The 27,351-nt window shown below is 43.8% G+C and overlaps 1 protein-coding gene across 1 annotated transcript in view; it reads right to left on the bottom strand.

Moving 5' to 3' along the window:
- COLEC12 (collectin subfamily member 12) overlaps window positions 1-27,033 on the bottom strand; it is a 96,528-nt gene extending 69,495 nt beyond the window's left edge. Inside the window, exons 1-2 of the mRNA XM_071418002.1 lie at window positions 26,798-27,033; window positions 15,418-15,468 (exon numbers count right to left, since the gene is read on the bottom strand). Of these exons, the coding sequence (XP_071274103.1) occupies window positions 15,418-15,468; window positions 26,798-26,804 (58 nt within the window). The 5' untranslated portion in view covers window positions 26,805-27,033. The remainder of the gene's footprint in view (window positions 1-15,417; window positions 15,469-26,797) is intronic.
- Window positions 27,034-27,351: the final 318 nt, after the last annotated feature.

The following is a 27,351-nucleotide window of genomic DNA, read 5'->3' as shown; positions in this document are numbered from 1 at the left end:
GTGTTACTCAAACCAGGCACTGCCAATTCTCCACCTAATGAGTTGTTGAATCCTGAGACAATCAGAAACTGCTCATGAGAGCTTAGTGAAAAACAGCATTTGTTTCCCCTTCTAATTTCTCCTTATTAAAAGCTACAGAGAAAGCACTGGGCTAGAAAGACTACCTCAATTACTCTTAATTGCTGTCCATAATGATTAGTTCAGGCCACAGTGATGCTGCAGCAGCCAGCATAGGACACAAAGCAGGTGCTTTGTCTCCTCCTGGTCACTCCCTCTGCCTGGAGTGGAAATGCCATTGAGGGAATGAGTATGAGCTCGCCCTCCACAGAGGCTGGTGATACCCATGACTGAATTTCGTGATAAAAGGAAGGCTTGGCCTTCCTCTTTTGCTCAACTGTTTTTTTTTTTAATTTTTTTTTTTTTTTTTGGTCTCTGTGTTTTAGTCATTGTTCCAAGTAATCTCATGAATGAAACCCCACCTCTCAGAGCAAGAGGGCTGCTTCTGCTTGGATGGGAGGGTGAACATAGCTTTGGCAGGCAGCTCATCTACAGAGCAGGGACATGCGTACGGCCCAGTGGGCCAGATACATAAAAACAGCAAGAAACACTTTTCCAGAATCAAGATGAGGACAGAGGACTGCCTCAAGGGAGCTGAGGAACATTGAAGCTTTTTTGAACAAAACAGAGGGAGGAAGATATTGCTTATTCCTGGTGCTTGCTATTTCTCCTTTGGCATAAATCTGCGGGACAGTTGGGGCATGGCCCTGAGTTTTCAATCTGCTTCTGACAACATTTTCCCCATTAAAAGAGAAGAAAATATCAGAAACATAGATACTGGGATAATATATATTCTATACATGGAGGAGATGGTCATGGCTTCAGAACATAAATGATCATAAAATCAAATTTAACTATTAGCTGTTTTATCACCCAGTCATCTAGGACAATATTCACTAAATATTAAGAATACAGCAATGAGAATGTTGGAATCTCAAATCAGCCTGTAGTAAAGACCAACTTACGAGTTAAGTAGAAGGAAAGTAAGAGTCTCTTAATACTATCAGTTAGTGAGGAGACCCAGTATTGAACAAAATGTTATTTTTATAAATCCCATACCAACCTTATGCAAAACTTCATGGCAGAACTAACTTTACTACTGCAAAACTTTAAGAACTTCACAGTGAGATGCAATAATTCTTTGATGTTAACAAACTTCCTTATGCTCCTCTGACAAGTGTTAAAGGACTGCATGGTGCAAGCAACTACAGAGGAAACTAGTCTTGCTCACTGAGATCCTGGCTATAATTCACTAAATACAATGAAAATAAATGATGGATTTTATTGTGATTTAAAGCAACATACTTATTTAGGCTTTTCAGCTGCCTGCACAAGTATTGTTTAACTCTCTGTCTTTTAACAGTGGGATGACACAAATCTACCCAAATCATTTCACACTTCAACACTGTCAGGGACAACACTGCTTTAATCAGTGGAGCTGTACTTATTTGCAACAGAATTGTCTGTGACCTAAGAATGTAACTCCTGAGAGATAGTCACAAAATTCTCCACTCTCCTCAGATTTCTAAAAGACATTTAAAATTATTATGAGAAAATTATGTTACAGATAGCTTCCATGAATTTCAAAAAGAGCCTGAAGCAAGAAATCCCCGAAAAAATGCAGAATGTTTTGCTTACTGTACTACAGCTGAAATGAATAATCAGAATTTTAAGGCCTGGGAAATCAGTACAGATAATCCCAAATCCTTGCAACAAACCATAACCTGACGAGAAAGATGGTCTGCTGTGAGTATCTCATCTGCACCAGGCAAAACTGCAGACAAATTACAGATCATCCTCCTCCCAGCTCTGTCTTTCACCTAAGCTTTCCTCATGCCACTGTTCAAATATTTCAAATAAGCCACTTTGACTTAAATGTCTAATTTACTGGAAATCTGCTGGCAACATCTTAGGAGTTGGCTGAAAAACAAGCAAAGTAATCTGCAAAGCTTTAAAACCAGCACAGTTTTAAATGGGGATGTTTGCTGACTGCTTTTTCTGTCTCTCAGTAGTGGTCAGCTCTGGCAGTGAAATGCTTCAAAAAACATACAGCCCATGCTAGAAAAAGATCAAAAGCAGATCAGATGTCAGCTCCAGCTCATGCCAGCCGTGCAAGAAAGAGGAAAAAACAAAGTGAGAAGATGATTTTTTCTTGCAATGCATCACTCTAGGTTCCCCATCTGCACACAAGGGCTCCTGGGCACAGCGCAGCATTTCTGCCAGGAGACCTGGAACCACAGCATGACTGGGATTGTGCTGTCCAGCACTGCCCCACTCCTCTCCCCAAAGAACCGATCAGCCTTTATCCTGGCAGCACCAGGACTTTCCTCCCAGTGCTCCTCCTCACTGGGCTGGCAGTCCTGGAGAAGGCAAGAATCCTGGGTGCTGGTTTGATTTGACATTGAACAGTGAAAGGGTTCAGGGTGAGGGCAGCCCTGCTCACAGGCAGGCAGTGGTTGCCCTCACAGGGCCTGGCTCTCTCTGGGAGTGGGAGGTGAAACTCCCTGGATTTGTGAGCAGTGCCAGATCATGGCACCATCTCCTTCCCTGCCCTTGCTACACTACGTCCCATTTTACCTGTTTGCATTTGCAAGATTACACACACTGTGCTGGGCTAAAAATGTGCAGATAATGCTCTATTTTCTTTAAGAACATAAAGTCCTTTAAACATTTTGGAGGTTGACATGAAAGAAGAGTCCCCACCCAAGAGTTTTAAATGCCATACCCATTTTCTGTGGGATTTTCCTAAAGGGCTGTGTTGAGACCCATATAAGAGCAGAGGGTTGGGTTCATAGCCCTGGATATCCCTTCTGGACAGGCACACAATGGCAGCTGACTGGGGAGCACCCCCTGTACCCTGCCCACCTCCTCTCTGCTCTGTTTGATGCTTGGGGGTGAAGGTGGTGAGCACCCACCTATTTTGGGGCAGGATTAACCTGAAAACCTGCCAGGGATTTTGGAGGCTGGCTGTGCTGACGTGAGGTGAGCAGCAGCAGCCCATGCCCTGCTGACTCAGCTGGCCGGGCTCGCTCAGGCTGGTTGGTGGGCGAGATTGGGTTACATGGCAGAAATCATAACAAAGGCAGGAAACAGATCAGTACTCCCTGGGTTTAACTCCCTCTCTGGGGACCCTGCTGGTTTCCAGACTGCAGATTGTTTTAACCCTGTCCTGAAATGTGCCTGTGTGGCATGCTCTGCTCTGGTGAAGTCAAGCCTGGTACATAAAATAAAAGCAAATCAAGGCAGCAGAGGAATGGCCCCAACAGGCATCAGTCAGAGAGGTTAAAAGGTCTTTACATTGCTTTTTATGAATGGGCACAGAAATATGAACCCTGCTGAGCAGTGGTCAAATCAGAGTAACCAGACTGCAATAACAGAGTCCCTTGGCAGAGTTTTGGGATGACCCCCCTCCCTGCTGATCCCTGCCAGCTCTGTGTGGCTTTGCCTCCCCACAGCCGCAGAGCATCTCTGTCATCTTGAGCCTGGCTCTCCTGCTCTTGCTCTCAGCACTGCACTTCCAGCCCAGGACAGGAGGAAAACCCCATCTGACTTCATGCAGCTTTAGTAATTCTAGTACAAAAAAAATAGTTGTGCCCTCAACTGCATAGTTTTGGTGGCTGAGTTGATGCAATGTGTCCATCAGAAAGGGGATGTCTTTCATAAAACCAGTCAACTCTGCAGGGCTGTATTTTATTTTAAAAAGCTCAAAGGAAATTATATGAACACATTACCTATTCTCTCAAGTACTGATCTGATTTCAGGTGGTGTTTTTTTCACTTTGAGGGAGGATGCTTAGGAACCTGTGATGTGAAGTGCTGCTCAGAGCAGAGGAGCAGGGGAACAAGCTTTGCAATCTCCGAACTGAAGGTGTTTGGGGGAAAAGAAGACATTTATCATGAGATCATAATGACCACAGCACTACCTTTGGTTCCCTCTGGGAACTATGTTGTTCTAGAAACAGCAGTCTTGAAAGGTGAAACATGGTCACCTGGAGGCTATGAAACCTTTTTATATACAGATCTGATAGCAAAAGGAGAGAGAAGTGACCACCAAAAAACCTTGCTGGGAATTTGCCTGAGAGAAGGTTGCAGGACTAGGGTGGTATCATGGCTTCCCTCCATCAGGACTTCAAAGAGGGTAATGGTCCCATAACTCAATCGTCCTGCAAAGCTCCCAAAACTGGTGGAATAAGGAAGAGTTTCTCAATTTAATTTCCCCTGTATTAAAAGCTTATGAAAACTATTTAAAAAAACCCAAAACACATAGGGGTAGAGTAATACAAAAACCCAAACAAACCTCAAAACACTCCCACCCTGGAAATGTCTCCCATTCACAGCTTCACCAAGTATTTTCTTTTAACTCACCACAAGACTTCCCAGAAGAACAACTGAAAAGACATTAGACATTATTTATTTTTCTTTTAAAAATATTGTTTTAGAAACCTCCCAGAAGGGAGAAAAATAAAGTAAATTATTATAGTGCCACATCAGCACAATCGTCAAGCTCAAAATGAAGAAGGCTACAGTGATCTAAGTATTCCTTTGACGTAAAATGCTTTTTAGTTTCACAGTCAGCTGTTCTGCTTCCTTTTACAAAGACACTTCCACTTAATGTCTTCTAAGTCACCTTGAATACCCACATATACAAATTCTTGGTAGCTCTTTTGCTTATTTGGTGGGTTTGTTTTGGTAATCTGGTTTCATGCATGGGAAAGTTCATTCTTTGTAGTAAATGAATGGCTTTCATAAGGGGTCTTCTTTCCATTTGAGACATGATTAGAGGCCAATTGCTATTCAAACCAGCTGTAATAAAAAGGGCTTGTTGTGAAGAACACAGCTCTATTTCTTTTTATTAAAGCACAGAACTACTCACAGTAACCTTTTGCAGGACAACTGAGAATAAAAACAGCTTCACCATGTTGTATTTCACACAGCAGCTTGCCAAGAGCACGAGTTTCTCAGGAGTCAGAGCTGCAGCAGAGGAGCAGATGTGGCTATTGCTGCAGAGGTGGGCCACTGCCAGCACCCTCCCGTCCTGTGGGTCAGCACGCACGGTGGTCACACGCTGGGCAAAGGGGCTCAAACTCATGCTGAGTCTCATCTGCTCCTGGCCCAGAGTCAAGGCCTGCTGAAGCAAGAGGCAGCTGTGAAGTTTATGGGGTTTATGGGGTGCCAATCGCCCTCTGACAAGGGCAGGCATTTCCTGCAGCTACCAAACTTCCCTCCTGCATCCTCTTGATGGGCTGAGTACCGAAATGAGCTTTCTACCTTCTGCTGGACCACTCCAGACCTAACTGATATGGGCAGGGGGAATGAAGGACAGAGTTGCAGCTAAACATGGAAAGGACAGGAGCCACATATGCCTTGCTCCTATCACCTCTTAAAAAGCCAAAGCAGACCATGGCACCACAAACCAGCATCTCCACAGAGCCTGCAGTTTTCTGAAGCATGATGAACTTGAGCTGTGACCACCACACAAAGCACAGAGATCTTTCACAGATGTGGCTTCATGTGCTGCTTTGGACCTTTGCAGAATGGATGGTTCTGATCTGAGACCAGCAGAGATGGTCTCCGAGGGTTGAATGACAGGTCTCTGAAAAATGATCTTTACTTTGGTTCTCTTTGATGAGGCAAGAGAAAGACAATGAAGACATGTTTAATCTTCTTCTTCCTCCTGCAGTATTTCAGCTGATTCTGACCCTTATGCATACCAAACTCATTACTTTGAACCCCCCAAGTTTGCTCCTAATTTTAGCTACCCTTGATTAACTATTTAAATCCGTATTAGTATTAAAATTGTCAATATTCTGTAAAGTTTTTTTAGCTCCTGTGTAATGAGCAGAAGAACATGATCTGGGTTTATTTGCCTTCCCTTAAAACCAAGTTATGTTACTGCTTTCTGCAAAGCACCCTGAGTAAAGAAATTTTGTAAAAATCTGAAATCTGCACATGGTTATTTTTATAAATTTGCTAAAGATGTTTAACATGTAGCATCATTAAATGAGAAGAAGCCTGTTTTCTTAAGGAGACAAGTCACTTTGTTTGAGGCAGCCAGAATACTCATGAATGGGGCCTTGGAATACAGTGAGCACAAGAACCACCTCTCAGATTTTTGGCTTTCCAGATCTAGGAAACAATATTTGGAGCACAAATTTCCAGATGGAACCTACATGCAATCTGGTCCTACAGGTCTGTTTCTGAAGTTGTGCTGTTAGGTAGTCCTACACACTGAGCCAAATCCAGCTTGGATGTATTCACACAAAGCACACAGGTTTAAATATAAACATCTGGGTATGCAAGAAGGGACGTGTGGCAACTTCTGGGGACAAGTGAGTTTAGCTGTGCACAGCTGCTGTGCTGAAACCTGGACAGTGTGTGTCTGGATTAATTGGCTTCAGACTGTGCAGTCCTAATTAAAGACAAGATCTCTCCCACTCCCAACTCAAGACTCACAGGTCAAATCTAAAATGAAATAAATGTGGGGCATTATACAACAGATTTCTACCAGAAGCAAATAACCTCTGGAAACAAATGAAGAAGGAAAAAAAAATTTTTTTGGCTCTATGTATTATTATTTCTTGTAACCAGACTGTCTCCTATCATATGATAAAGCAGAAATATATGTAAAGAATCTTTCAGTCAGTGGTTGTCACTACATACACAGATGGTCTGAAATCATACCTTCACCCACTAAGAAAACACAAAAAGGAAGGTTTTTTCCTGCCATTGAGCACTACCAAATGTAGGGTATATTGATCATAACAAGCCTGGGAGGTAAAAGCTTCCATGTCCATTCCTGGACTAATTAAAAATTTAAAAATGTGTAGAATTCTCCATCTTCCCTGACCAAGACCTTGAAAAACAAGCTCACAGACACAGGCTATGTAATGCAAATCAAGATGCATTTTCCAAATATTTAAAATGTCAGGTTTTGAAAAATATGCAGTGAAGCCCTGTTAAGCAGACCCTGATGCCCAGATATCCTTAAGGGAAAACAATTCTGCTCTGCCTCTTTGTGGCATTATGAAACAGCTGCCAGAGAAGACATAAAGTCCTGCTATGCTAGGCCTGGATGTCTGCACACAACCTTAAATACAAAATCTCCTTACAAGCCTCAGTTGGGCCGAAGCAAAGTGGATCCCTGGGTCTCACCCTCCCTCTACTACAGAAAGTTCAGCTGCTTCTATTAAGAGTCACAAGCTGAATCACAAAAACACATTCACATCTTATTTATTTAAGGCATCAATCTCTCTCTCTGGCTGAGTGGGTGGATTTTCCAGATGCAGTCCTGACCGAGCTGAAGAGTGTCTGCAGGACACAAAGCTCTCCACACACCCACTGCACAACTCTTGTCCGTGCCAGGTCTGGGCACTGAGCAAGACTCCTTCCCACTCACGCCTCTCTCCCAACCTCTCTCCACTCTCCAGAATCTCAGCCCACTCACTTAGCCCAGGCTGGAACAGGAGAAATGGAAATTTTTTGGCTCTTGGCTGCTTCACCTAAGATTTACCCATAGAAGGGTAATTGAGACTGGGTAAAATTTTAATCCAAGCTTTATTTTGGCTAATATTCTGTAGTGCAGAACAGTGGAATTTGGATTGGTTTTGACTTAGCAGAGCAGCATCCTGCTTCCTTGTTAGTGTTTGCAACAGGACAAATCATCCTAAAACACTTACCCTGTTCTTCATTTGTGCTATCCCTTATACTGTTCTCTCTCACAGGCTTCTTTAGGCTTTCCCCAGCTTTTATATAAGATATATTACAGAGATCTGGAGTTGACAATATTATTTATGTAGTAACTCAAAATGATCAGAATGGTGATGCTCTTGCTCAGCATGGAAGTCCTTTCCGGCAGCACTGGCCTCTCCTTGCTATTGCTATTTTAAGGACAGGTGTCTTCAAAGAGGCAGTTTCCACAGATCCCTAAAAGTAGATGACATAACTCCTACCCTAAATCTTATATTCAGATTTTATATGGAAGTCAATCTTCAGGCAGAAAATTTTCTCTCTGAAAATTATCAAGAAATTTGTCAAGTACAGCAACGTGATGCAGCTGCATTCAGAGTGTTACCTTGCCAGCACACTAGCCAGGCTCAGGGCTGCTGAGTGTGATGGCAGAGGACAGCAGAGATATTTAGGTCTGGGTCTAGGTCCAGGTCCCACATTCAGGTCTGAGTGGGTGAAGCTGGGTAATTTTCACACCTTCCCTGCAGTGGCTCCCCCAGGAGCATGGAAAACCAGGCACCAACCATGCAAAGAGCTACAATACAGGTTGAAGAAATTCCTAAGAAATAAAAAGAATCCAGGATATCAAAGTAAGCAGCACATGCACAGGTATGTGTTTGTGTGTGTTGTTAGGTTCATCCAAAAAAATAGCCTCAAGGGAATACAGCATCCCCTTTCTCATGGAAAGACCAGTGTCCCTGTGTCACTTTCAGATAAAATCATTATGAAGAAGGTACAGAAAAGCCAAAGATCAACTGCAAACATGTGAGCACTTGAAAGCTAAAGTTCAGCTGGCTATAGTAGCAGCTGGCTACAAATGCAGATTCGTATTTGGAATAAAGCTTAAGAGGAGCTCAAGAGTAATGCTGGTGCATTCTACAATCCCACGGCCATGCTGGGAGAGTCCACTAATGTGTATTTTCCATCATTTTTTCCTTCCATCTTGTGATGGCTTCATATCTGAAGTTTTCATTTCTGCCACAGTTTTCCTGTGTTACTCTTCTGCATGGAAACATAATGGTACCAAGCACTGAAAACACAGTGCACAGTTTCCTTCCAAAATAGTAATTTCACAGGTAATTTTGCTACAAAGCTGAACAGTCTAAAATGCAGCCTAGATGTTCTGGCAGCAAGCTGATGTTACCAAACATCATTATTTGTCCAGCTAGTTTACAGGGAAATAAAAACAAAATCCCCAGGTGTTGCTTACAGTGTAGCCAATGTTTTTCATTCCTCTTGTAAATACAACGTGCTCTTCAGCCCACACACCTATTTTATAGCTCTAATGAAAAAGACAGAGCAAAATTCACACATCATGGTGACCACACTGCCTTTCAATTCACCCCTGTAAAAGACAGAGATTGATCAAGCAGGTATTGCTCCAAGCATGCGAATGCAATATATGAAGAAGCATGTCAAGAATTTTAATTGTACTACATAGGAAAAACCCGTAACTAAGAGAAAATAGATTGCCTACATAACAACACACAGCTGGAATGACTTTAGTCCCCATGGCACTGCTAAGAGGCCTCTTTATGGGCCTGGATTAGAAGTGCCTTTAGCCAGGCTCAGCAGGACAGGTTGGATAGGGGCAGCCTCAAACCCACAGACCTGAACATCTTGGCTCTTTCAGCTCCTGACTAAGTTAGCACAGGGAACATAGACCTGATAACTTTTTGGATCTTGCTATTACTGCCTGACACTGATGGATTTCTCAGGGCCCACCAACTATTCTCTATCTTTATGAAGACAGGTGGTTTCAAATTTGTTGTTTGGATATCCCATCTACCACATGTGCCATTACATTGCAAAAGGCAGAAGGTACTGACAGAGGAGGGACACACAATGGTGGCACAGGAGCACCTTGACAGTTCCTGAGCACATTCCTCTGCAGTGGCAATACATGTCAGCATTCTTTATTTATTTATTGAGACTTCAATTCCCTGCCAACTGCTCCAGTACTGGGAGTATCTACTGGAAAAGAAAAGCAAGACAAAGAAACCATACATAGGTGGTCCCTCCCCGTGCAGCCCCTGATGCTGGGATTGAAGCCCCAGCACAAACCCAGGACCCCTGAGGGTGCTGGATTCTCTCAGCTGCTCAGGGCTCACCCTAGGAGAGGGCAGGCTCGACCCCCTCCCACCTTACTGGCCATGGCAATTAAAAGGGTCATTTCAAATGAAATTTCTTGGCCTGAAATGAACAGCCACACGGGCATTGCCATTCAGGGGGGATTTCATACCCCAGGACACACGCAGGCAAAATCCTCATCTGTCAAATATGGCCAGATCAGTGAACTGGAAGCAACAGTGCCTGACTTTCCTCTGCCTTTGTGAGTGTGAGTGACCCTGTGACTTTTTATTAAGCCATATGATTACACACTGCAGGCATACAAGTGAAAGAATGTCCAGGGAGGTATGTGGTTGTGGCACCTGAAATCCCTCACTGGTCGTTTACAAACCATAAAGAAAAGTCGACAAATTCCTAAAGCTTCGAATTTTTTTTTTCATAGGGGCTTAAGGTTTGTGTGGATATAGCATACCACCAGGCTGATGCCAGACATTGTTTTGGTGCTTGTTATTAGAGATATGAACAATGGCCTGGATTTATTCAGAGACAAGGACTAAAATTATTCCATCTGTGCAGTGTTAATGAATAAATGCTGTTCCTGAACTATCACAAAATTCTGAGCCATGAATTTTGATAATGTTTGAACAGTTATTTATAGGCATAAACTACCCTCTATTTTTTCAAATCCTTTTCAGAAAAAGCTTTGTATCTTAAAGTTTTCATTTTTGCTGTAATCCATTCACAACACTTTTATCAGTTATACACTCCTAAAACTCCCTAGTTATATGTTATCAAAGGTGAAGAAAGAATATATAACTTCTTGCTGTACAAAATACTATAAAAAGTGCACAGCAAGAAAACAGTTAAATGGATCTTGTTCAGCTGTTCCCAGACCACTCATCAAGAAAAAAAACCCCTGTTTTACAAATATGTTTTTAAACATATTTTTCCTCCTCACCTTTTTTTAGTATAGCAGATTTCATTACTCCATGGCAGGATGATTCATCCATTCCTGGTCCACAAATTCCTAGACTTTATTCTTACACCTGGAATCATGCTTAGGAGCTAGATGGTTGTAACTGCATGGAAGAGGTATCCTAACCCAGTCATATCTTACATACCCTACAAAAGATACCTAAAGAAGTACCTGCCTTCCTTGAGGGGGGCCCATGGTAATTTTTATCTCCCCTTCCCTGGCAGCTCTTGATCTAAGGGGTGCAGGGAAGGTTGGAGGATCAGTGGCTTGGTGTGCACTGGACCTCCCTGGGGACATGAGAGACTGTCCCCTACTGACAGCTCAGCAGGGAATAGGAGAGGGGATGGTGAGGAGTATCCTGACCCACCATCTAGAGCATGGAGGTGGCCAAGATGGGTGTTTCTGTGGAGAACAGGCTCACAGTCTGTAATTCTGGCTGTGTTTGTCAAGGGCAAAGGGTAATTGTCTTGCACAAGCTGTTTAGTCTTCCACTTATCTATAGTGTGCTGGTCCTATCTTCTGATTCCATGGGAAGCTTCTCTTCATCAGCAGGGCTTTCAGCTCATTTATTTGAAGACTGTTTTCTAAACACTGCAAGTGTGCTTTGCAACAGGTCAAAGACAATCTTCTCTGCTTTCAGCAATTCCATATTGTACTGTAGCTCCACACTATGCAACCAGTAATTTAACAGGAAATTTCTACTTCAAAGACTCTATTAAAGCAGAGATATTAAGTTCTTAAACATTAAAATAAAATAAAAAAAAAAGCATAATGAATTCTACATATATTACCTCAGAGTGCCATGAATTAGGAAGATCAGATCTTCTACCTTGGAGTCCATTTCATCCCCTCAATTCCCTTGCCTGTGGAGATGCCCAGAGCCCAAATCTCAGAGGAAAGAGTCAAACCCTCCCAGAAAGAGATCTCATCCTTCTGCCTACCATTTAGAAACTAGTCTTAGTTCTAATGCTTGAGATTTAGCATCCCCAAAGTGTATCATATTGGAAAGGAAGTTTTGCCCTTTCCTCATTCATTTTTTCCCAAAGTGAGTTGTGCATGAGGTGGTACAAACCAGTGACACTGATTGATGAAAGAGTTAATATTGGTGGCAATCTGGTAGAGGAAAACCAGTGGAGAGGCTTAGCTTGCCATCTGGAGCAGATAACTTTAAAACAGCCTGAGAAATGGGATTGAAGATGAAGTAACTGGAATAAGAAACACGCTTCCTCACTTTTCCAGTGCAGCAATCTGGAGGCATTGCAGCTGAGCAACTTCTGGCAGCATCCCTGCACATCTGTAGCATTCATTGAAAAGAAGTAAACAGCATCAGTGAGCTGGAAAGACTGTTTTCCTTACTGACCCCCTGCAGCAAATCTGTCCCAACCTCAAAGGAGAAAAAAATCTGATGTGTATTTTCCTAGGAGTTGTCTGCATCTGTATTCATTATTCTTTAATATGCTAGTGTGTTATGTTTAGTATGTTTGGCTTACTATGACCAGTTAATGTTCTATTGACTAAAAAATACAGTAGCTTGACAAATTCTCAGAAATTAACTTATTTGAGAAGGAAGGACAGAATGATTCAGAAAAAGGGGAAGTGGTGCAAGACAGTGCGTATTCAGTCCTCTTTTCAAAAACTTCTTCCCCAAAATGAGAATTGCTGGAGAATGCCTCCCTCCTTCCCTCCTTCTGCTGATCTCTTCCTTCCTTGAACCAAACTACGGGCTCTGGGAACAAGGCAGCTAATAATAAACTCCTCAGCTGAAGTCTAGGAAAGCAGCTTGGTCAAGGCTTTGCCTGCCAAATGCTGACCAACACATGTTCCCAGCTGCCAGCAGTGACTGACTGCTAGCCACGTTTTTTAAACCAGTTATACTTCAGCCTTCTGCCCCTCAGGGCACATTTTGCTCCAAACAAGACCTCCCAATTCCAAATGATGGAGTCAAAGGTACTTGACTCAAGGTCCACCTACTATGCCTCATGTCCGTGGAGCATACAGGGACTTCTCCAATCACAATATATTAACACAACTGCTCTTGTACTATGACTCCTCAAACAAAATCCCCACTGCTGTTTTCATCCATGCCCACACCAACAGGCTGTACAGGAACAGTGCTGGCATTTCTACAGTGCCAGCCAGCAGACAGACAGCACTTTTTTCAAAATTACCTTTTATCAAGGTTTGTGTAATGGTTCTTGCCTTGAGATTCCCCCTTATTGCCTTCTTTTACCAGGAAGGACACAGGGCCAAGAGGGAACACCAAGACAGCAGGGGTAACATTTCCTACTGGTCAGGCAGGAGCTCAGTTGCATTTTGGCCCCAAGAGCAACCTCTGGTGCTTCACTTGAAATGCTGACCCAGCTGTCCACTGAGTCTGGAGTCTTTAAGAGTCGTGCAGGTCACCTTTCTGTCTGGAGGACCCCAGTGCCAGATGAGGAAGCAGCCAGCACTGCTGAAGGAATGAGGCTCCCACTCTCTCCAGAGGCTGCTCAGAGGCTGCCTGGAAATGCAGCAGAGACTGTAGAGGTGGGAACTCACTGAGTCAGGTTTCCTCAAGAGGGGAAATAAACCCCTTAAGGGACATAAAAGCATGAGCACCTACAGTCAAACACCATGTATGCTGGTGCAGGGGTGTGTGGAAACCAGGCCAGCCTAGCTCCTCCCTGAGCTGCCCCATGATGCTGGGAAAGATGAGAAGGGTATGGGAGGAAGTTTGGGCTCGAAAATAGTATGGACAAAGGTGGCTCCTTGGATTGGGACCCTACTGAATTACACAGCTCTCACCAGTGTCAATGCTATGGCTTCATGATCCCATTCCCCCTTTAGTCAAGGCTCTTCTGTACTGCAGATATTTGGGATACCTTCCTGACCACAGCAATGTTATTTTCCTGAGGCATAAGGCACTTAGGGTTGGTTCCTAAGGGTGGTACTACCCTGACTCCTCCTCTTGTGGTGAAATCTCCTCCTACCACTTCCAGGTTGTAAGTCCTCTCCTCCCTCCATGCTGCCCCACCAAGCACAACAGCACAAGCATTTCTGGAAATGGTCTGTATTTCTAAGGGGAGAAATAACTCACCTTGGTAGCATCACAATACCCAGGAGAAGGAAAGAAATGACAGCAAGTTAGTAGGCAAAAATCCCATCCCATCACAACAGTGCACTTACTATTGGGACAGTAAGGATAATGGAGTGCCCACTCCTCCCTAAAATCTTGTTCACTGCAAGAGTGCTGACCAGGGATAGCCAGGTAGAGGATAACACCAAAGGAACCTATTTTTATAGCTGTTAAAGAATATCAGTAATTTTTACTTATTTGAAGGTGACAGAAATCAACAGTTAGCATTTCTTCCTATTTCTCTTTGCCTTTTTGCTATTCCAGGGCTTAATCCAGAACAACAACAACAAATGGAAACAAACAAAAGGAAAACAACAAACAAAAAAGGAAAAAACCCTGTGTGCAGCCTTATGGAGGACTTTCCAAGCCACAGATGCTGGCTCTGTGGTTGGCTGGTCTATCCAAAATAAAGCTCAGCAGCAGGGAGCAATGGAGTAGTTCAGGGGGTAGAAAAGGTCATGCGAATGTGATCCCCACCTCCCAAACTCCACATCTCCTTACGCTGCCTCCTCCTGCTCCTTTTGGGATGGAAGGAATTTTTTACTTTTCATTTTTATTTTCAGCCTGCCTTTTTTATCCATTTGCCAACTGGGGTCATTGAAAGTGACTCTTGCTGCAGCTACTTTCCCATGACAGAAAAAATGAGGTGAATTATTCTGATGGCTTATAGGTGAAAAGGCACCAGCAGCTTTGATGATGAGCCCCTTTGGCTGTGCCGAGCTGGCACTGTGGGAGCTCAGAGACCACCATGTAACCCTCCCCTTGCCACAGGGACAGGCATTCTCCTGCCCTGGGTGAAACTGTTGACTGCAGAGACTGTTTTCCCAACAGAAAGAGATCACAAGAGCCTTGAAAACAGGGGCCATGAAGGCTGCTAACCCCTGTGCACAGATGCGTGGTACTACCCTCCTCACAGGAGAAGGCCATTTTGGGTGAACAAACATAAAAAAAAAAGAGGAAAGAGGAAAAAGGAAAGAAAGTAAGCAACCTCATTTTAATAATTTTTGACATCAGAATGCATTCATACCATATACTTTTCCTCTGAGAGGAGTGCACAGCCTGTGTTGTGGCTCAGCTACTGGTACAACTGAGCCATGTCTACAGGAGATGCCATGAAACCACTCTGGAGAAAACCTACAAACTCTGCTGCACATCAGTCTGGGGGCTGAAGCAGTGCCCAGCTGGGCAGAGGACATGTAAGAGGCATGGCTCCTTTTTTTCACAGCCAGCACATTCATTTCTCTTCAGGTGTGGGCTTCAGTTTCCTAATGAAAGAACTATTTTGGAAGCCTTATGTTTGCCAAGAAAATAAACCAAGTCTAAACATCACACCTTCCTCTGGGAGGATATTGGATGTGGATGATGGGACTGTACCTGTATGTTTCGATGCTGCCAGCAAGAAAGTTTTTCATTGCAAGTGTTTGATTTACCCTAAGCACTATGCAAAAGCAAGCTGAAAGACTGCTGTCACTTACCAAACCTCTTGTAGCCGAAGGACTGCACCTCCTCCTCCTCTGCAAAGTCGTCTGGAGAAAGAAAGACACAGCAGCAGATTATTACTACTACCACTGGAAAAAGACGAGAAGAAGTTTTTACAGGTGCATGTTCAAATAATGTAAGGTTACTTGGTTCGTTAGGCATGCTACTGCTCTTCTCCTCTGCTGCTCCTATCCCACCTCTGTCTCCAAGTGCAGAAGGCAGTTCAGAGCCTTTCCCCCAAAGAGAATCCCCAGCAGAACTCTGGATTACAAACTGTGCAGATTTGTCACCTGGCAGCCATCCTGAGGCCTGCTTGGCCAGCTAAGTGCAGAGCAGAGCAGATATATGTTCCTCATCACAATGACAGCCACAATTGTCACCAGTGTGCCACCTGATCAAGCTTGCCCGGGCCACAGGAGTCTGAGGGGATGGTTGTCCATCCATCCATCCATCCATCCATCCATCCGTCCGTCCGTCCGTCCGTCCATCCATCCATCCATCCATCCATCCATCCATCACCTCCCATGCACACTAGCTTGGCCTGAAAATGTCACATCCCATAAAACATGGGAAACAGAGCAGAGAAACTCAGAGAAGAAAAATAAAAACGGAGATGGTGAAGATTGTGAAAGGTCTAGAGGGGAATGGCTGAGGTCAATTGGTTGGTTCAGCCTGGAGAAGAGGAGACCGTGGGCACACCTCACAACAATCTACAACTTCCTCATGAGGGGAAGTGGAGGGGCAAACACTGATGATAGGACCTGAGGGAAGGGAAGTTGTGGGGAGGTTTAGGTTGGCTGTTAGGAGAATATCAGGCTCCTCAGGGAAGGGGTCACAGCACCAGCCTGCCTGAGTTCTAGAAGTGTTAGGACAATGGATTCACACACACAGTGTGATTCTTGGGGCTGGCCTGTGCAGGGACAGGAGTTGGATTTGATGATCCTTGAGTGTCCCTTCCAACTCAGGATATTCTATCATTTGATGATTCCATCATGCCTTTTGTTCTCATCTTTACAGTAAGCAAGCAGTAATATGCTAATAATCACAAGGTTATTTTGTCAGAAGCGGAATTTCTCTCCATTTCCTTCCGTCAGCAAAGGAAAAGGCTGGCATCAGCAAAAAAGAAATACACCCATGACTCTTTATTAAAAAAAGAATATGTTTGTGTTCATGTGTTCAGCCTCCTTCCACCAAAACAACCTCTCATTCTGCTGAGCCAGGAAAGGCAAAAGCTCTGCCTTGTCACCAGCCCCAGCCTCTTTATCAGCTGCTGGGAGGGCAGCACAGCCCAGGCTGTTCTTCTCTCACCTCTGTATTTCCCAGAGGGAACATTTAATGACTGGTGGAGGAAAAGCAAGCTCAAAGCAGATAAACACGTGTGATGGTGTGAGAAGTCTGTGTTTAGTTAGATCTTTTTTGCCCACAGACTTGCTGCACATGATTGGGCTGCTTTGCATCATGAAACTGGGCTAACTGGTGCCACAGCTAACTTGGGACAGCACAGAGCCTTGGGGGGATGAATTCAAAGGCAAAGATACAGTCTGCATCCAGGCTCAACAAAGCCTAAACAATTTGTGTGCATGTCTCCAGCAGGAAATCTGACTTGTTCTTCCTTCTGACCTGTGAGGTGCCACAGACATTAGTCTCAGAAGGACACTTTGCCTGAAGCAGCAGCAGAGTCCATGAAATGCATCATTTTGCAGAACATCACCCTTTACTCAGACAAAACAATCGATTAAACAGCTAAAAACATATTCTTCACCAGGTAAGACATTTTGCTTATTGCCAGCAGTGCTCCTGTCCATATCTTTAGCTAGACCCCCAACTCAGATATGCATTTAAGAAGTGGAAGAGTCAGTGGATGCTCCTTAGGCAAAACAAACACATCCTGGTTTTGAAGACAGAAAGAAACCTTTAAAAAAACCAAGCCAAACAAACCCTCACAATTGTCCCAAATGTTATCTGAAGACAAGGCCCCCCAGCTAAACACGACAAGTACTAATAAACCATAAACAGTCAGCAACCAACTTCTCATCCCAGTAGTGAGCTACACAGGAAAGATCTTCCCCTCTTGCACGAAAGATAAAATGCTGCACAAAATAAGATAACAGCTCCAGAGACCTTAGCTTCCTGCTCTCTCCTGCTATCAGGCTGCAACACAATTGCCTCCTTTGTTTTTCAGGAGTGTAACCTGGCTTATCTGACCCGCAGCTGATCTATACAGCCAGGCCACCTTTAAATCCTGCAGCTTCATCCCACACCACATCTCCAAGTCCTTCCTCCCAGGCTGACAGCCCCTTCCCTAGTTTTCTTGTTTTTCATGCTTAGACCAACAACATTGGCTTTTGCAATATTTTTGTTTCTTTGCCCATTTTGGTATATGCAACATGTTTATATATGTACATATGATACATTTCTATACACACATATACTTTTAAATATCTATATATATATGCTTTTCAGTATTTGCAAAGCTGCATGTTATTCTTTCTAGGGATGGGCTTTTTCCTTAAGCTTTGGATACCTTATAATTAATCATTCATCTCCTAATTTTGAAGAGCACTTGTGATATTTGAAACAAAGAAGTGGAGATGGGCAAGGGCAGTTATGTCAAGTGGTGACTCGCCTCCCTGATCAGTAAAATCTCAAACATCATCTCTGTGAGCTGATCTTGCAAGGGGCAATCAATGTAATTTTAGGAGAAATCTTTAAAAATTATTTAACAGACAAAGCTCAATGTTCTTTCAGTCACAACTACAACTTTGCTGAAATCATGTGCAAATATACTACTTTAAAATATTAACTGTAATGTAACAAGTTTAAGGAAAAAAAAGATGGAGGAAATTAATAAAGCAAGCTTAGACTAAACATTCAGAAATTACAGCACTTTGGAAAAAGAGACTAAGATGGGTTGAAGTCCTACCTCAGAAGAAGTCTATGTTTGAAATATCAAAAATGCAGTTGACAAACAAGCCTATAAATTTAAGTCCCAAGGCAAAGCCCTACACCCAGCCTGCTCCTCCCATGTCTGTTGGGCAGTATTGTCCTCACTGGAGGCAGCAGAAACTTGATCCTCAGCTCCCTGTTTCAGTGCTGAAAATATTAAAATTTTGTCACAAGTTCTACAAAAATCTCAAAGTTTCCTGATATCTTCAAATCAGCAAAATACAGGAGAACCTAAGTTTTCATTTAAAAGGTAACAGCTTTTCTAGTGAAAACTATGAAAATGTGATCTGTTATGAATTACAGAGGTTAAGAAAATATACACCAAGTAAGAAGTCAAATACTATGAACACCTCCAGTATATTTTGATGACTTAAGGTTTTAAAGGTAATATCAGAAATTGTTGTGGCAGAAATTCATGAGCTTTGAGCACCAGTGACTGATCTTAGAAATGGAAATTCTGCATTTTCACATCAGCAGTGCCCACACTTGAGTGAGGCTGCAACTGGTGTAGGAGGAGTTTGCTGGACATTGTGGAAGCCTTAAGTTAGAAATATTTTACTTTAGTTTAAATCCAGTCCTCAGTTACAAAGAGGACTGGAATGAACACAGTATTTCTGTTACATACACATGCATTAATATGCAGGCAAGGCTTATTTTCATAGGCGAAAAATATGAAGGGCAGACTCCTCCTTGAAGCAGACAATCAAGGTGAATTTGTTGTTATGTCCTGGTCACAAGAATTAGCTCTTTAGTAGGGGGAAGACCAGCCCTAACTCAGTTATAAGACACCCAACTGAGCTCTCAGCTGTGAACCAAAAATCCAGAATAAGAAAGATGAAGAAACATGAAAAGCTGGTCTCTTATTCCACTGACTTGTACAGAACTCTGGCAGCAGGAAGGTCCATAAAAAAGGTGAACTTTGGGCAGAACAGAAACATATGTGAACAACCAATTGTATTTAAGGGAAGGGCCATCAGAGATCTCCTCTTTTATTGGGTTTACAAGAGACTCCTTGGATGCTAGAACAGATTGTCATGGGGAGATTACAGCAGGCTGCTACAAATCACTGTCTCACTGAGGCTGAACAGCAATACATCAAATATTCTAGGAAGTCAGTGCAAAGTAAGAGTTCTGGTCCAAAAAAGTAAAAAAAAAAAACCCTTTGAGAGATTTTGGCAATATCCATGCCCAATTGAGTACCAATGCCAAATTCCACTTGCCCTCCAGTTATTAAGCTATTACTGCAACACCTCTAGTAATTTCAGTTGTAGAGTTAAATAAGTTACAGTACAACGCTTCAAGGGAGTGGGAGTTATGAAAAGGCAGTTCAGCTGGGGATTAGCACAGCGAACAGAGGAATTCATTTAATCTAAAACAAATTAGACTCTCATTTGATTAATTTGCTAGTGGCAAAGCAAATCTGTGGAGTAGAACTGTTTAATTTCTTGTTCTTAAACCTTAAATAAATTAATCATGGATCACTTATGAGTCACTCTGAGGTCAAGAAAGAGCTGGCCTGGAGCCAAAATGGATGCTAAATCTGCCCCTGAGACAATACAGGGCATAAAACCACAGCACCAGATCTGAGGAGCCTTTGGTGCAAGGTGATTTTAGGGAAGTTGTTTCCATTTTAGCCCCTTCCTTTCATGGGTGTCATTGTTGGCATATGGAAGGTGTTAAAGAAACCTGCTAATGTACATGTCCAGCTGTCTCCTTTTAACAGTACACCTTGCTCAGCCATTTAAACCTAATTAACTAACGAGGCAAACAAGACCTCAGAACCATTAGGGATGCTGGGTCATATGGTGGCTGCAGACATGTGGTATCCAATAATTTCAAGAGCACTTGTGTGCTGCAAACATGGATACAAAATCCTTCTTTAAAGACCGCGTCTGAAGTCTTAAATAAAGAAAACAAACCAATATTCTACATTGCATTTCAAAATCTGGGAAAATCTATTCCGGGAGAGAATGAGGCATCTGGGCTGAAAATTGTCATGCCAAGTTTCACCCCAGATTTTAGAAGTTCCTTTATAACCCCCTGAAAACTCAAATTACAGTACATTAGAACTTACCCCTAAGTACCAGGCTGGGAAGTCAGACTGTAAGATTAATTTGTAGTAAAAATGACATCCAGTGCATGAGTTTCATCTAAAATAAATCTCTCTTTCAAAGGGCTTTAATGGTTAGAGCCCTGCCTTTCCTGCTGACTTAATGGGAACTATAGAGCTACATCTCAGTGCAACTCTGTAAAGCTCATTCTAATATTATCAAGGAGAGATTTTCACTTGTACCTTTTGGAAAGAAGCTGTGCCCATTAGTTGAAAATCACAGTATTCCACTCTTTAACCCATCAGCATGGATGAAGAACTCTACTCAGAACTGTGTAACAAGTGCCTCTCCTTCATGAGAGACTGCTTGCAGTGTCAAAAGGCTGCTTCTGCCTGCTCTCTCCCTCTCAGCACTTTCACTGAAAGGCAAAACTCGTCCACTTGTGAGGTTTCTGTAATATTAACAACTGTTCAGGCAGACAAGAACAGCGAGACCAATATCTTTCTCATATCACATTTCAAAAGCTTTTTGAGCTGCCACCAGATTTATATGCATTTCTGCTCACTATTAACTGGGTCTACATTCAAACTGCTGACCTAGAGGTGAAATGGAGCCAGCAGAAGCACAGCAAGCAGCTGTGGCCTTCAGATGTTGATGACTTCATCAGTCTAATTGGTTTCCACTGGTTTTCATAGCTTTTATTTTGGACAGTCTCCTGCTTGTGCTAATGGGCTGCTCATTCCCAGCTCTCTTCACAGATGCTTTATTTCACTTGTCCTCTTGTTCTGCCTTTCTCCACTACTTTTCCCTTATAGGCCCTTTTCATAGTCAAGTCTCTCTCTCAGCCTCTATTTTGATAAGCTCTCCCTCACAAAATCCTACCCCACACTTGAAGCACTTCCTGACTGAGAGGATCCCAAGCTGACACGTCACACTAACAGTCACTGCTGTTGGCTGAGTGTTGCCATATTATCCAACCCTTCCTTTGTCTGGCTTGTCAGGCAGCAAACTCTCTTGGACAGGGATGGCAGGGATTCTGCACTTGCAGAGTACCTGGTCTTTAGGGCAGCCATGGCAGAAGTTCAGCTGAGGCTGTCCTGGAAGAGAGACCACCTCCCTGCATCCCAAAACATCCTTTGGGATGTTGTTTGAGCTTGGATTCTGGCAGCAAAACTGAGGCTTTTCCTCAGCTCTGTCCAACCGAGACTGCTGATTTGGGAATTTTTCTGCTTATCTTAGTGACTGAAAGAGGCAATGTCCTAGATCAGAGATCCTCCCTTGGTACTATCCTATGACTTGGATAGTGTCTCCCATCACTTAACACATGCATAAAACAAACAAAACCAGTAATCGTGACAAATGGGTGCACTTTAATGTCTTGGCCTTCATCTATTCCCCTACTGCTGTGCCCAAAAAATGTGAGCACTTACATTAGGAACACACACAAAAAGACAGAGGATTGTGAAATTTAGAGGTATAAAAACAATCACTCTGGTTCTGCTTTTTAGCCACAAGATGAAGACAGTAAATAGGGAGTTTTGAACAAGACTTGTTAGCCCATAAGTGCCACAGAATGTCATTACCTTACCGGGGTCAGGAGCAGCTGCATGGTGTGGAGGATCAGCCTTAGAAGTTAAAAGTTTAAATCATATCGTATTTCAGAATAATGATTTAAGAGCAAACAGATATGTTCTCATTAGTGCACTGAAAAATCATGCCTCCCTGTCTGTATGTCAGAGGAGGCAATTAACAGCTGTATTAAAATGGCATACACATTCCTAACAACACGTCTCTATTACCTCCCATAACTCATTCACTGTGTTCCCCAGTGATGTCCCAGTCTGCACCTCAAATTTATGCACCAAAAGGGATTGCAGTTTTAGGAGGAAGCGGTGAAACTCCAAAGACAATTCATCTTAGGTTGCTCCCTCACTCGCACAGACCACACTCACATTATGAGGAGGATCAGGTTCACTTTCCATGCCTTGTAAAAAGTGTCTTTATTTTGCTTTCCAAGGGGGAGGGCTGGAAGGAGAGATTCTCTGTTCTGACATACAGAACCTCAGGATAAGGAAGGTTTTGTGAAGCTGAAGATAACTGGGTATGCATCTTTGCAGTACTGAGCTGCTTTCATCCTTGACATTTGTCCCAGCTCTCTTTATTTTACTCTGTTTTATCTCTGCAAGGCCTGATCAGCTCTATCTCTCTGCAAGATTACCTTTTCCCCCTTATCCTGGCAGGCAGAAGTGTCTGTACCTCTGGGCACAACAGTCTTTCAGTGTGGATCTAAGTAAACTGTTTAGTGGTTGTGAAAAAAAAAGGGCTCTGTTCAGCCCTCAGCTGTAGCAAAATCAGACTAAAATGAATCTACATTATCCAAAGAAGAAGAAAAATGATATTTTAAACAACTCCCTTCTTCATAGGGAGGTTTGTCTGTGCTATTCTTAGTTGCTATTCTTAGTGCTGTGTGGCTGGGAAAAGTAGAATTGAAGCGATAACAGTCATTACAAGTTCTTACTGAAAATGCTCCTGTCATAAATCGCTTATGTGCTAATTCTGCTCAATATCCTTTGCAGTTGTATAGTAATATTTCTATCTGTACAAGAACAAATTTCTCTTATAATTTCATAGCTCTGTTTTCCTCTGTATTAGTAAGAACATGCTTTGACACACACTTGCATCTTTCTCATCCATATGTTTAAAATCCTCTGTGCTACCAATCAATTCAGGACACACACTGACTGTATAGTAGCATTGCTCAGGATTTGTTCTGTGTTTTATCACACATTTATTATAACTGCTCGTGCCTTTGAACTTCTGCTGTAGGGTCCTGTGACATGTCCAACACACACCACTCAGACCTCCTGCATATGTTTCATGTTTATGTCACTATATTCATATAAGCTCTGTTATAAATGGACTAAGGAAAGGTTACTGGATCACTCCACTTCTAATCCTTGGTTTTCAGATGCTTTCTGGCTTCTGCAAAATGCTCTGGACCAGATTTTTTAAAAAATTCTTGGTTTGAAGTTTCTATCCAGGAAAGACCTATTTGCAGATGACTGTTCATTTGATTTTGTGCACACAAAGGAGAGAGGGAGAGAGAGAGAGAGAGAGAGAGAGAGAGAGAGAGTTTTCTGCAGTGTCACAAAATTATAACTTTTATTCCTTTATTCTTTAAAATTAGCAGTGGCATCAAAACTGAGAGAAAGACAAAACCTGTCAATAAGGTAACCATCACATAAATAGATTATTTAAAATTTTTCAAGGTAGTCAGGAAAGAAGTGAACTTGCATACACAATCAGCTTTTGCTACTGTAAGCATTATTTGCAAATTACATCCCGGCTCTAAGTCCCACAGAAGGGACAATTTTAGCAATACAGGCTGATATGGTAATTAATTGTCTGCTGAAGTGTTCACTGTGTAAGGCAAACTTGGGGCCAGCTGTAGTGGCGTGCCCCATGAGATGGGAGCTGGGTGTGCTCTCCTCTCCTGTGCACGGAGCGCACTGAGCGCCTCGGAGGCAGAGGGGCCGAGGATGAGCCGGGCAGGCATTCAGGCCAGGCTGGTCCCCAGGCACCAAGGGCTTCATTGCTCCAGTGCAACACAACCAAGGCCACACCTGCTTCTCCCCCATGCATCCTTTTGTGTAGAATGAGAGCAACAGCACGAGACAGAATATTTGGTCCACAGGATCCCAGATGATTTGTCCTCCAGCACCATTATACAAGCGGTACACAGCAAGGTGCTTGTGATGGCAGAGAGGGAGAAGGAATGAAAAGAAGCAGCTAAGCTACTTTAAGCATCATTAATTAAGAGCTTCTCTGTCATCCTAGAGCAACAGTCCCAAAATTACCACTTTGGCTTTGTCATTGCCTGCTTTTGGGCATTAGTATTAGGTGGTTATCCAAACAGTATCCATATTTCAGAGGAAAATACTTATCACCAGCACTGCCATGACAGTTGTGATTACAGGTAGAGTTTAAAGTAGCAATTACAAAATATATTGCAGCTATATGGGAAGAAGCTCTCAGTTGTAACAATGCTTGTCCCTGTCTTAAATTAGGGCCAATGGTTTTGAACATGTGGTGGTGTTTGACTGTGAGGAAGCTGTTTTCATTTGTTTCCCAGGCAACGAGTGCTCTTTCATACCCCAATAAATAACTATAACTTAGAAGTATCGTTTGATAAAGATATATCTGACCCTAGAGCAGACAAATCCCTATATAAATCATATGAATTATTGCTAAAAAATATGACAAAGTTTGTGAGCTCAGTGTTGTTTTCTGGAAATAAAACTGCCAGCATATTGAACATAAACTTCAATTTGTTTTACTGATTTAAAACATAACACATTACAAATACTAGCAATGGAAATATAATGTATTCCTTACAGATATTTAGTGATGTAATTATTTAGATATTCCTCCATTCTCTAGAGAGGGTAGATACAGAGACAGCTGCAATCAACAGATCTTTTTGTTTTTATTGAGAACAAAAACAAATACAAAACTATACAAAGTTCTACAGTCCTACAATTATCACTACCATCAAGTTTATAGAGAAAACATGAAAATCCAACTCCATACCCAGAAAAGGAAATCACCGAGTCAAAATTTGGTTTGACTCTCTGACTTCTCTTACACTGGCAGAAACACTTGATGTGATGATTTGTTTGACTCTTTTCTTTTGCTATTAGCACAGTCATTCAAATGTTCTTCTTTGCATGTTTTGTGACTGATTTCTGTAACTCTCTGGGGGAAAGAAATAAGTTGGCTGTGATCACTCTTAGGGAAGCCAAATGGTAAGGACTAGCACTCCCTCTTGATGGAGTGTGGGACAGCAGGGAGTGCTCTCAGGAGCAGGAATTACATCCTCCCTTTGAACGCCACTGCTCTGCTTTGCAAAGAGTGGTGGAAGCAGAATGGAAGGAGACACAAGTTGCATTATATGTTATTCCCATCCTTGTTCCTTCGCATCCCACCTCTCCCCAAAACCCCAAAGAATGCAGTGTAAGGCTTTCAGTGGTAACAGGTTTGTTCTATCTACTATCAGATCCCCATTATTTTGGTTTGTTCCTGCCCTTACACTTATGCTGATAATGACAAGCTGATGACAAAATTTTTGGCATGAGCAGCCTATAAAAAAAGAACATTGTAAATACATTATTTGTCATATGTTGCATGGCCCTGGAGAGGCACCATGCCACAGTGTCAGAAGTCACTTAAATAGTGTGTGTGTGGGCTTGCAAAATAAATGCCCCCCAAAAGTTTTTCCTCCCTTCAGGCAGCTACTCTGGCAAGTGAATAAATAATCACATCATTTGGTGTCCTAGACTCTGGAAACTCAGTGTAACTATCATGATGTTTACTGGCCTCCTGGCATCTGGAATAAAACTCTGCAGTCCAAGAACAGGCACAGTGGTGCCCAAAAGCAATTTTCATATATGTTTGTCTTTTCCTTAAGCTTATTTTTGCCTCTGAAGAAAAACTGAATTAAACTCTCACAACGTCCCAACTAACTCCTAAACTTTCCATAATGTCCTTTGATGTTTTCATTGTAAGTATTCCCCAGTGTGTAAAGCCTCTGCCTTTTGCAGTAAGGCTATCAATTTTCATAAACAGAAGGCTTTCTTGCACCTCCCATACATCTTTACTAGGTTACAGAGTAGCAATTTGGCAATCTGCTTCTTTATTTCATTTTAAAGATTGTGATGCCTCTCAGTCACAGCTATGCAGGACAGGGACATTTCAGTCATTTAAAACAAAAAGAGGAGGAAGGGAGGAAAAGAGAGAAAAAGGAAAAGAAACAAAGTTTCAGTTTGAACAGATGCAAAGTAAAGACCAAAAATTTTCCAGGCGGTGGATGCAGAGGAGAAATACGCCAAATACATTTCACAAGCCAGTTAAGCTTCTACTGGCACCTAATCACTGCCAGATGTTTAGAAGCAACACCAAGAACATCGCAAAACGCTGGCAAAAAATAAACAAATCAACCAGGGAGAAACACAACTCTTCTTCTCGGGGCACCGGCGAGGGGGAAGGCAAAAGTTGGGTGCCGAGAGAAACCGTTCCGGGGGGAGAGCACGCATGCCGCTCACTCACACACTCGCGCAGGGACAGCCCGCTCCCGGACCGGCACTGACGGACACGCTCCGAGCCGCGGCGGCGGCGCAGACCCCGCACCCCGGCGTCGCGGTCAGACCCCGCTCTGCCTCTCCCGGCACCGGCAGCCCGTGCCCTGCCCGCCACCTGCCCGCACCGTGTCCCGCACGGCGTTCCCGCACGGCATTCCCGCACGGCATTCCCGCACGCCGCCGGTCCATCCGCGCTGCCCGGTGCCCGGTGCACGTGTGCGGGCTCCCCGCTCCGTCCCTACCTTTCATCTTGGCGCCGGGGCGGCTCGCATAGGACGGTCGGGGCGCGGCGGGGCTGCCGCCGGGAGCGGCGGGCGGCGGGGCGCTCCCTGCCTACTGCCGGGCCATGACCGCCGCGGGCCCCGCTGCGCAGCCCCGGCCGCTCGCCTCGCTGCTCAGCAGCCGCCGGCACCCAGCCCTCGCCGCCAGCCCCGCGGAGCCCGGCCCGGCCCCGCCTCCCTCCCTCCGCCCCGGGGAAGGGGCCGCGGCCGGGGCCGGGCGGCGGGGGCGGGCTCGGGGTCCCGCCGGAGGATGGGGCTGCGGGTGTCGCGCCCCGGGGGTGTCACGCCCCGTCCGCCGCGTCCTGCGGGACCGCGGGGCTCCCGGGGTGCGGGGCCGTGGGCAGCCCGGGATGTCCGTGGGGAGCAACCCCGGACGGGAGTTGCAGGGCGCCCGTCAGGGACCGCGGGAGCTCAGGAGGGATGTGGTGCTCCCGGCAGGAGAACGGTCCCGGCTCTGCACTCCCCACGGCCGTGCAGGCACCCGGGGGATTCCTCGCCAGTGTGATGTCTCCGGG

The sequence above is a fragment of the Agelaius tricolor genome, unplaced genomic scaffold, assembly GCF_023055355.1.
Source record: "Agelaius tricolor isolate 1412-34295 unplaced genomic scaffold, bAgeTri1.0.p SCAF_2, whole genome shotgun sequence".
NCBI lineage: Eukaryota > Metazoa > Chordata > Aves > Passeriformes > Icteridae > Agelaius > Agelaius tricolor.
This window is presented reverse-complemented; position numbering and strand designations above follow the sequence as displayed.